The following is a 12043-nucleotide window of genomic DNA, read 5'->3' as shown; positions in this document are numbered from 1 at the left end:
TGTGCCTTTATTAAATGATAGTATCTAATTTTAAAAAGTGTATATGATAATGACTTAAATATCATTGGGACTCCTAAAGAGCTTCCAAAAGCAGTAGACTATTTGAAGAAAGAATTTGAAATGAAAGATCCTAGATAGACAAAGTATTGTCTTGGCTTGTAAATTGATCATTTAACGAATAGAATATTCGTTCATCAATCGATTTCTATAAATTGAAGCGATGTTACATGAATAAAACACATCCATTGAGTACCCCAATGGTTGTGAGATCGTTTTGACATAAAGAAATTTTCATTTCGACCCCAAGAAAATAATAGATAATTTCTTGGTCCTGAAGTATCATATCTCATTGCAATCAGGGCATTAATGTATTTTGCTAATAATACGCAATCAAATATAACATTTTCTATAAGTATATTAGCAAGATTTATCTATTCTTTAATACGAAGACACTGAAATGCTATTAAATATATATTTCAGTACCTTCAAGGAATTATTGACATTATATCTATATTTTAATACATTCAAAGAATTATTGACATTATGTTATTTAATGAATGTAGGCATCAACTTACTTGTTATACAGATGCATGATATCTATCTGATCTACATAAAACTAGATCTTAAACATGCTATTTATTCACAAGTGAAGGCTAGTAATTTCATGGCATTCAACAAAACAAACTATAGTTGCTACTTCCAAATCATGCAGAGATAAGGGCAATTCATGAAATAAATCAAGAACGTATTTGATTGATATCAATGACTCAACACGTTCTAGAAACATGCAGTCTTTCATTAGAAAAAAGAGTTTCAACAATATTATATGAAGATAATGTTGCATGCATAGCTCAATTGAATGGAGATTACATTAAAGGAGATAGAACGAAACATATTTCACTAAGATTTTTCTTCACTCATGATCTTCAACGAAAATGGTGAAATCGATGTTCATTGAATTTGTTCAAGTGATAATTTGGTAGATTTATTTACTGAGCTATTACTTACTTCAAATTTTGAGAAGCTGGTATATGATATTGGAATGTATATATTCAAAAATACTCAATGATGCTAACATCAATGGGAGTAAAATACGCACTTCACTCTTTTTTCATTCACCAAGGTTTTGCTCCACTGGGTTTTCCTGATATGGTTTTTAATGACGCAATTACCAATACGTATTATTTAGATATGTATATTATTTTTCCTTCACAAAGATTTTTTCCCACAAGTTTTTTTTTTTTTTTTTTTTTTTTTTTAAGGTTTTAATGAGGTACATTATCTATTGATGGATATTCAAGGTGGAATGTTATAAATAATATTTATTTATGGATGTTCATTACCCCAAATAGATCATACCCAAAGAAGTAATTTTCAAATGAAGATCTCAGCCATCTCAGCGTGTGATCTTGGCGATATGCATTCCTATATTAACCAAAGATCTTAGCAATCCATCATTCCATATCAAGATCATCTTATTGTGCGTGAGAATCATATATTGTATTTCTTTGTAGACTCTGATATTTCCATGTCAGAGAAGATACTAGTTCCATTATAAATATGTAATGAAGAACTTAGTAGAAGAGTTGAACCCATCTTGTCTTAATTTTCTTCTTTCTATTTAATATATCTTCTATATTTTATAACATGTTTAATATTTTAAAATGAAAAATCTAATCGATTAAGATCAATATATTACAGATTGCTTGAACCCATCTTGTCTTAATTTTCTTCATTATATTTAATGTATCTTCTCTATTTTATAACATGTTTAATATTTTAAAATGAAAAATCTAATCGATTAGGATCAATATATTACAGATTGCTTGATAGCCCTATATTACATTTTAGAATCTAGTGAATCTTTTATTTATGTGAAATTTGGATCACTCTTGTTACAAATCTCTTTGATCTTATTCTTCGACAAAGAAGTTGAATAAAAACTTGTTGAGTGATTTGTGTTGTAAGTTTTAAATATAATTGATGTATTTTTGGTTTCTTTTTAATTAAATAAAGTACTTTTTTAAATTCTATATTAAGAAAGTATTTACGTTTACTCTCACATTGGATATTGAAGAGTCGGATACCGTGTTTATTAATAGGTGTTACCCATTAATCTCAATTTATGATAAAAGGACACGTTATTGAGTGTGTGCAGTGTATGAGCAATGACGGTTTACCGTATGAGCATGCATGCGTAGCATGGGCAGTAGGGTTGTTTAGACACCTTTGGTGCACACTTTGTACGCTTGCATTGCTAGTTCTATTTTTCCTTTATAAATACTTTGTGTTTAGATATGTTAGTGCATAACAAAAAAAAAAAATTTCTGATTTCAACTTAGAGTTGGGCTTTCTTGTATCCTGGGAGACTATTTGCTGTAACTTAGTTGCACAATGGTAGGGGTGAATATAGTCTTAAAGAAAGTGATGCTATAACGCGCCTGAAAGTGCAAACTTCTGACTTTCTATGTTGTTTCTTATACCCATCTCTTAACATTTTGTTCTCTACATCGTGTAGCTTATTCTTAATATCCTTTAATCTGTTTTAGATGTTAAAGATGCTTGATATTGGCTCCTCACAAAGAATGCCATTTTTTTCTTTAAGTTCAACTTATTTATCTGCCTTCCACTTGAATCTACTAGCTTTAGGGTCTACTAAATCTTAGTGGAAGGAAATATGGAAATTGACCTTCATCCCAAAAATAAAACTTTTTATCTAAAGATGTACTTCAAATGTACTTGTTGTATCTCAACGGTTATTCCATCGAAATTTAGCACCTAACTCTGTGTTCTTTGTGTGATAGGGCTGAGGAATCAATCTATGGTTCACAACCTATTGTACTGTCCCTTTGTTGCTGCTTGTTGCATAGCTTCTCACCTTATGCTAAATACCTGAGATTTCAATTGTTTGACTTTAAATATTGATTAACGTATTTGTTTAAGAGATCTAAGTTGATTAAGTAGAACTGATTTTGATATAGTTTGGTCCTCTAAAGCTTGAAAGAGGGCAATTTTTGACCACCTTGAACCTAATTTGGGTTCTATCGTGTTGGATTTCCTAACTACAATAGAGGATGGGCATTGTTTCTTGTAACATCCCCCTCTCCACCTCTCCACTAATGGTGAAACTTATTCCTAATATCCTTTTATCTCTTCGGAATCTACCTAACAACATTATGAAGGTCTTCACAATGGTGCTTAGAATCCTAAAACCAACAACAATGGCAGAGGAGTTCTTTTCACTAATATGAGGGGTTGTCTCTTAGCAGCTAAAAATGTTGTGCTTGTTGGGAATACGAATGCACAACCACGAATGAAGAAGAAACACAACAAAAACATACAAGAGGAATTTAACGTGGTTCGACAAAATCCTACCTACGTCCACTAGAGAGAAAAAAAAAGTTTCACTATTTTAGGAAACCTTACACTACTCTCACACCCACAAAGTGCTACCCTTTGCTTGCCTTCCATCCCTTCAGCGATGAAACCTCGAGAGGGAATCCCAATCCCCTACAAGGATTAATTCTACTAGGTTATCCTACAAAGACTATTTATAGGGAAACCTAAAACCCTAATCCCCATATAAGTACAATTTTAACCATGTATAAGGTATTGTCCCAAAACCCCAATTCTATTACAAATACAACCTAACTATAATTATATGGACCCGCAGAATATAAAACACCCAAACCCAACAATTTCCACCTTGGCTTGAATTTTGCAAACCACCTTGAAGAAAACCTGTTGTTGATCTCTCTTTGCAATCACTTGTCTTTGTGTATCCGCCACACATTAGCGCATGGCCCACATCCCCTTCAAGGGTGTAATTCCTAACTACCATCACTAAAACCAACATGGCGCACACCCCCATACTCGGGGTGTCCTGTACAACTCATCATCGCCATACAGGTGACATGGCTCCATCTCTCCTACTTCTGCAGCCGGCTCTGAGAGATCTCTGCTAGTCACCAACTTTGAAGCAAAAGTCACCCGCTTCCTTCCCAGATTTGCCCTTGTTCGATGCTTGAATAACATGCAAATTATTTTTGTTTGTACCCCTTGCGCAAGTGCCAAATGGAGCTCCACTTGCTTCCACACTCTTTGCAAGCCTGTACAATTCACTTGATTTGTGCCCTTCATACCTGTCATCAACTTGAAGAATCAGATTGTTGATCTTCGAACAAACCCATAAGATCAAAACCAATGGAACGAAATCTTCCCAATTCATCATTTCCACTAAGTTTGGAATGCCCAAAAAACCTTAGGAACACCTAACCTCATACAAAAAACCTTCACACAAAATCAAGTGGAAACAACTCTACGATACCGATCCGATAATAAAAACAAATTTTTTTTCTTCCCACAGAATTACTTTTTTTTTCCCTCATTGTTTTTGTCCGCATTCCACCCACTCAAGTACTTTTCAAACCCCAATTTTTTCCCAACTAGTTATTTAACAAGTAATCATTACAGAACTTGATGAGCACATTTATGTGTGAAATCTTAGGTCATAAAGCATGCATTTTACACACTTAGAGTGGAGCTACTTTGGGTTTTATGTTGTTTTTGTAGATTTTAGGACTTTTTAAGATTTAAACAAATATTTAGAATTTTGGGTATGAAACACTCAATTTTACATGTCAAGAGATCCGTTCAAATTATCAAGTGCGAAAATAGGCCTAAGTTGGAGCATGATGGGCTAGAGATGTGATTATGGGCCAACTCCAAAATATTTTAGAGATAAAAGAAGCAAATTTTGATCTACGGCTAAGATTAGAAATTATCAATCAAATCTACAGAGATATTATTGAGTGACTCCTAATGGAGAGAAAGAGTCCTTCCATGCTTCAATATTTTATTTCCTATTTGGGACTTGATCAAAGAAGGAAAAAGAGGAAAAAGAATCCTATTCAGAGAAGGAAGAGGGAAAAATCCCATTTTTGAGTGTCTCTGTCCAGTTTCAATCAAGCCCTTCATTGAATGGTCATCCGGTGTCCGATTGAACTAAGTTTTGGAGGAGGGCTTCAAAACTTCTTGATCCTCAAATCCAACGGTGGAATTGGGCATTGGATCTCTCTAAGTCAGTCTGATTAGTACGCCAAAACCCTCATTGGTTGAGTTAGATAGGAACTCAGAGTTTGATTCAAACTCTGTCAAGAATCATATCCCATGTAAACTCTATAAAAGGAGAGCATATTCCAGCAAGGGATAAAGGTTTTTTAGAGCTTAGGAGGAGCACACTTTCTTTCTCTTTAGTTTATTTAGGCTTTCTCTAGTTTTTTTTTATTGCTTTTGTGAGATTCTAATTTCTAGATTGAATGTTTAGGTTTAATTTTTCTATGTAATGCAATTTGAAGTTCAAGTTCAAGTTCAAGTTTCAAGCTTGAGGATTTGTTTTTTTTGGGTCTAGCAATTGCAGATCTAGATCATTCTAGATTTGGTTGTTAGGGTTGGTTGAGATTCTAATCCTTCGTTCAATTCTTTTTTTATTATTTGAAGTTCAAAGATGCAAGTAAGTAATCTTTATTTGTTCCGATTATGGAAAACTAAAAACTAAAAAGTTGTAGATATTTTTGTTATCTTTCCGTAGCATCTTGAATCACCGCAATCCAAATTCAAACAAGAGAGATATGCCCAAAATACTCAAAGTGGGCTAGTTTACACGATTTTCAGATCTTATTACCAATTTTGTTCCTTGGACCTCCACCTATTTCCAATTTGGCTAAGATTCAGGCTCTCCTTACATTAATTATGTTGGATCTCAGCATTCATGATTTCTTGGGCAGCAAGATTGAATCCCATGATTTTATTTTGACTTATGATTGTTTGAGACCTGATCTGTTGGGCTATGGATCACTTCCTTGGGCATTCAAGTGGATGGATATCGGCTGGGTGAATGTCACACCTGGTTGACACAATGGTAGTAATCTTCATTATTAGCTCCACCCAAGTCTCACAAAATCCATGCAAGCAAAATGGTCTGGACAAACCTCCACTCCATCCGGTTATAAGCTTTATGCATATCCAACCTCAAGGCTAGAAAATTCTTATTCCCTTTCTTCTTGTGCTTAATATAATGAAAGCTCTCGTGAGCTATGAGCATTTTGTTTGATATCAACTTGTTAGAGATAAAAGCAGATTGGGGAGGGGAGATAACATCATCGAGATATAGTTTAATCTAGTAGCCATTACCTTGCTAATCACCCTATTAGTAACATTACATAATGAGATAGGTCTGCAATGGTCTACAGTCTCAGATTGGTCAATCTTTGGGATAAGGCATGCATAGGTGATGTTAGCCATAGGAGGAATTTGACCATACTTAAAGAAATCAATCACGAACTCACAAACATCAAACTTTACTAAAGGCCAAAGTTGTTGAAAGAAACCTGGTCAGGGCACTTCATTGGAGACATTGCCCACAAAGCAAATTTAATTTCTTCCTCCTCCGAGATTTTGCATAGCTTTTCATTCATAGTTGCATCCACCTTTGGGATAATAGCCACATCACTAAATTCAGAGCATCTGCATCCACCAGTTCCGAGGAGAAAATAGTTATGTACCTCTACTGTATCTCTTCTTTAACTTCTTGTTTTGAGGAAGCCCAACCATCTTCAGCTGTCCTAAGCTTCCAAATTCTATTTTGTTTTCAACGCTACAGAGTTGAAGAGTGGAAGAAACGAGTATTACAGTCCCCTTCTTTAGCCCACTGTATCTTAGCTTTTTGCATCCAGAGAAGTAAATTCCTTGTTATGAAGCTCTGTTTTCAATAACATCTGTAATTCCGCCTCCCCTCGTTGACTCTCCTCTGTAGGAAGCATATTCTGAATGTTGGAACTTCTAGGGTTTTCCTCAAAACCCTAATCAATAATAAAACCATGCAAGAACTAGAATACGATATTAAATTTAGAAAGTATTGGACATACCTTACACCAGATGTATATTGAAGAAAATTGATGCAAACCTTAAATGCCAAATCTCCAGAGTGACTAAGCCTTCTCCAATCTCCTCGTCTTTCTACTGTACCTCTTTCTTGTGGAGAGAGAAGAGAACAAAAGAACTTGAGAGATTGGAGGGACCCCATCATAGCTATTTATAATAGCAATTCCAAACCTTAGTCCACTTCCACAATGAACCGGTTTGGCCCATCTCAATCCTAATGGCAGTGCATCGGCCCGATGTGTTAAGACCCCATTAATTATTAACCCCAGTAATTAATCCAAGCCAATATATTACTTAGGATAAACTTACACTGAAGACACTCAAGTTCCTCCAAATAACCTTTGATCTTTTTTTGCACATTGCCAAGGGATTTCTTTTCCAGGTCTGAAACTTCTCCCTGCAATTTTGAGTTTTTAGCATAAGTCTATTGCCAGCACGACCCATTGTAGAGATCCCCCAAGCATCCTTAGCCACCTGGGCGGCTGTGCACACTCTTCGTGGTTAAACCACATTAACTCAATACGAAATGCCCTGGCACCTTTGGGAATCAGACCTACTGAGTCAAAAATAATTGGGAAATGGTCTGAACCCAAATTGGGAAATGGTCTGAACCCACTCCCCATGCACAGTCAACATAGATTCTGGAAATCAATGAAATAAAGCCCTATCCAGTTTTTCCTTATTAGTGTTTCTCAATCCACGCCTTCTATTATTCCACGTAAAACGAGGGCACGGGCATTACATTCCAACGAACCACTCCAACGAACCACGACTGATTAATTTAAGTACAGCCCGGTATAGTCAAGGTAATCAAGTTCTGCATCCATGAGATGATGGTGATTTCCAGAGGAAAAATTACAGTTTCAACGGATTGAAACAAAATACAGCCTTGTCACAACTAAATAAGATCGCCTACATAGATCCATGCTTTTCAGTCAGCTTTTGTGACCATACTAGCTGCAAGACAAAAGCTATGCATATGCTTTATATATGTGAAGGAAATATTCTAGTTTCAAAATGAGAGACAAAGATTTACATACGAAATTTATCAAAATATACCAAAACATTTTGGTTTGAGCAAATTGCACTAGCACCCCAAAATGGATGCCTTAAAGCTGACACCCCACTTTATGTTTAAAAAGCATAGAAACTCAAAAATTGAATTTTCATTGGATATATTTGTCAACCTCTCAACTGTTTATTATAGGGATATTTTTGAAAACAAACAATAATTTAACTGTTTTTAGTGATAAATTTGACAAATATATTCCATAAAAATTCAATTTTGGGGTTTCTATGCTTTTTAAACATAAAGTGAGGGTGTCAATGCTTTAATGTCTCAATTTTGGGTGCCAATGCATTTTACTCTTTCAGTTTTGGCTGGGGTTGACTTTGGACCGAAGTCCAAAATTTTAAACTTGCTTTCCAGCTTCATCCCAATTCCTATTTTGTTTATATACTAACACTAAGGTGATTAAAGCGACCAACACTTCTCAGATTGGAATTCTAAATATGAACAGAAGTTGAGATATGGTTATTACCATAACAGGAAGAGGAAGATTGCGACTATACAATGGATAATACAAGATCACTGATATCAGAAGTCATCTCCGGATAATTATGACATCTTCAATACAGGGGACTGAAGTACAAGATCTAACCCCAAACCCAAAAAAACCACCAATCTGCCAGTGCCATAGGTTCCCTATAAGTTGCTGTTCACTTCGTTACCAACAGGGCCAACCATGAGTCCATGACATCTCTAATAGAAAGAGATGCCATATAAAACCTTTCTTCTGTGCCTTCTCTCAAATGAGATGATAATGTCGTCAATTGCATCCTCCCACGATTCAGCTGCTTCAAGCTGTGTGGAATCACAATCAGAGTCATCACTCACCGCCCACAAAAAAAAAACAAAAAGAGAAGGAAATTTGCTAAAACACATGCATTTCTTTGCAGTCAGTAGAAGCACCAGGGTTAGCATAAAATTCACACCTCTTGGCACAAATCAAGAGCAAGTCTAGCTCCAATTGCTGCCTCTTCATGGTTGTCTTTTACATCTAAGCTGATCACTAGCACAGGTTTCATCAGAAGATGCTCCCTATTGTTGAGATCTGTACAATTGTTATAGAAACATTCATATCAACTCTGAGAATCAACATTTGCTCAACCACAACCCCCCCCCCCCAAAAAAAAAAAAAAAAAAAAAAAAAAAGTATCAACAATTTTTCATGATTCGTCTTCTGGTAAAAAATTCCTTGTTCTGAAGAAATTTTCAGCATATCGTATCCCTACATTTGGCTAAGAAAAACTCTGCCCCAAACCCTTATCCCACTTTCAACAAACAAAACATGAATATTCAAATGATTTTGAAAGGAAAAATAAAATAAGAATGTGATAGGTTATGATTTTCCGTTAACCACATATACTAAACATCTAGGAAGCCAATGGCGACATGCTGGACAGATGATAATGAACTATGAATGGCTAAACCATCCTCCATGCCACTGAAGAAAAGGGCTCATCCATAACCTGATTTGTCTTCATATTGGATAAAATATAATGAAATATACAAATAACACAATCAGAACAATAGTAATTAGAATGCTACAGTAACTGTTTTAAGACATTAAAAGTAGCTCCATTACTCTACGAAGTAAGAGAACTGGCCCTGCCTTTGGCATTACTTGGTCATCCCTCAGATGGTTTTCACAAAGATGTTGGTAGTAATACAGGACAGTTGGTTTTAGCTGAATCTCTGAGATGCAGTGATTTTTCAATTGATGCACTGACTAAACCATCAATGTACTCCATCAAGTGAAACAACCATACACTAATCTAGAAACAAGTCCTTTATCCATATACACAATATGGTACAACAAAGACGTAACTCTATGAAACGAACCATTTATAAGACTTTTATGAAAAGAATGGATATTTTCTCGTTTGTTCTCATTACAGTGCCAGGTTCTCACCCAGCCCAATATGCTAAAAAAAAAAAAAAAATCAAAAGTTGGTCGAATTTGAGAAATAATATTAAGTGATTGGAAGGCTACCTGAAATTTCCTCTCATACAGATTCCACCATCCTAAAAGTATGATTATACTATTTAACTCTCATCTATGTGAGACATAAATCAAACAAAACTAACTAGACATATTAAAAGTTGCCCTAGAAGTCCAGAAGCAGAGGGCCAAGTTTGCACTGGTTCAAAATATACGAGTTAATTCACTCCTCAATTCATAATGGACAACTGAAACTGAATAAAAAACGTTCAGCTCTGTATTTTCTTCTCTCGTAATTTGTCATGATTTGGAATTGTCCCAAGTTAAAATAATACTATCAATAGCAAGTGTCTAAATTTTATCGAGGGCTACTCTGATGATGCATCTTCTTTCTTACACAAAATAATTAAAGAAATCAGATCATACCATTTGAGCTTGCTTCATTGAAAGAACATTTTCATACAGAAGAAGAATCAAATACAACTGTGTCAATGCCGTTTAGCTGGGAAAAGGCTCATTTGAGATGAACTAACTTGAGGAGGTGAACTACCAAAGGAAAACTTTGTTCATTCAAATCTCGAAGCTCCAAATTTATAAGATATTTATACCCAAGTCTACCAGCATCTAAATGGATTGCTATATAGATACAGCTAAAGATTTTATGTTCCTGCCACAGATTGGACAATTTAGTTATGGCATATATGTCTTTTTATGTTCCTCCAAGAAGATTTTTCTGCTCAAATCCACAATCATATATGCATTTACTTTCTATATAAATGACCTACCAAATCCAAAAATATGGTTCTGAATGCATGCTTGTGTTGATACTGGATTATAAGTTGTTCTTGGCATAAGACAGGTCAGGTCAACTCAGTAAAAATGAATACAGATCACCAACTAAGGAAATCTTAAAGCTTGCCTGGAAAATATAGCCATTAATTCTAGTGTATTCACAACCTATATTTGTCTAGCAGTATGCTAATGGAAAGGCCAAATGTTCCACAGAGCACATTTTCAAACAAAAGGGTGCAAAGGCATATGAAACAAAGGAAAGAGACAGAGACAGAGATCATGCATCATCTTGCACTACTTTCAAGTTCCACTAAAGTAACCACAAAATGTTGAAAACTCACAGAATTCAAAGCAAAAGGAGATATATTTCCAATCGAATTTCAACATATGTATATGCTGCACAGTCTGGCATATTCAGAAACTAAAGATAAAACTAATTGGTTAAATCACTGAAACACAATTTCCTGAGAAATAATATATGCATTAGCAATTAGCATATCATTAGCATAGAGTAAGTAAAGTGGAAACTTCATACGGAACCAAACTACAGTGTACGCATATTGACCTTCAATTACCATATCGAAAACTTTTTCTTCAAATGTGAAGACCACATCAAAGGAACCATCAGCAGCATTTTCCTGCCAACGTTGAGGGGCAGGTTTTACGAACAAGTTCCTCTTAAGCATAGGCAGAATGCCATTTCTTTTGTACCTATTGAATTCTTAAGGAAATATTCTACTTTACAACTTCGTAAAAATTTGCAACGATACAGAGTGCTAAACCCTAAATTGCAGAGAAGCTGAAATGTGTTAAGTTCGATGGCAACATACTTCACATCAAACGTAACAATTTACTATAAGATTGAACTTTTCAGATAAACAAAATCGATTTCTAACTTGTGTACAGATTCAACGTCACAAGATTCATGCAAAACTGAAGAGAATTCAGAAAAGCCGTAAACCTAAGAAGAAAGCTGGAAGCATAAGAAGATAAAAGAGGATACAGCTCAGGGTCTTTCCGTCTAAGATCGTTAAACATCTGCTTGTAAGGAGTTCCAAAGTCGTAAATATTGGGCTCCCTTAACGAAGGACCTGGAAGCTTAACATGAGCTCCGGTACCGTAAGAGGCGACGTCGATGCCTTGCCTTTTGAGAAGCGAGTGAGCTTCCATGCTTCGATTTTGGTTTGAAGAACAAACCATGGCGTACCTGAGCTTCATGTCTTCACTCTTCTGGGTTTTGTGGATGAACTGAAAAAGAATGATCAAGGCTTGTTCGAACGTACTCTGGATTTTGAATTAATCGT

General features: G+C 35.3%; 1 protein-coding gene across 1 annotated transcript; it reads right to left on the bottom strand.

Moving 5' to 3' along the window:
• Nucleotides 1-8313: 8313 nt before the first annotated feature.
• On the bottom strand, nt 8314-12043 carry LOC149028710 (uncharacterized). The gene is made up of 4 exons (XM_089149055.1): nt 11743-12043; nt 11305-11450; nt 8938-9056; nt 8314-8806 (listed from the first exon to the last, which is right to left on the bottom strand). The coding sequence occupies exons 1-4, from the start codon at nt 11955-11957 to the stop codon at nt 8705-8707; spliced, it is 582 nt and encodes a 193-aa protein (XP_089005181.1). The 5' UTR covers nt 11958-12043; the 3' UTR covers nt 8314-8704.

The sequence above is a fragment of the Hakea prostrata genome, chromosome 1 (genome assembly GCF_041222555.1).
Source record: "Hakea prostrata isolate BN-2017 chromosome 1, UWA_Hpros_2, whole genome shotgun sequence".
Lineage (NCBI taxonomy): Eukaryota > Viridiplantae > Streptophyta > Magnoliopsida > Proteales > Proteaceae > Hakea > Hakea prostrata.
The sequence above is the reverse complement of the archived record's forward strand: the minus strand, read 5'-3'. Positions and strand labels throughout refer to the sequence as shown.

Excerpts from the sequence above, each read along its gene's own strand:
- LOC149028710 (XM_089149055.1), bottom strand. The coding sequence starts at position 11,957 with ATGAAGCTCAGGTACGCCATGGTTTGTTCTTCAAACCAAAATCGAAGC. Across the intron at positions 11,451-11,742 it reads AGACGGAAAGACCCTGAGCT|GTACAAAAGAAATGGCATTC; the intron begins GTATCCTCTTTT and ends AGAATTCAATAG. Across the intron at positions 8,807-8,937 it reads CTCTTGATTTGTGCCAAGAG|CTTGAAGCAGCTGAATCGTG; the intron begins GTGTGAATTTTA and ends GATTCCACACAG.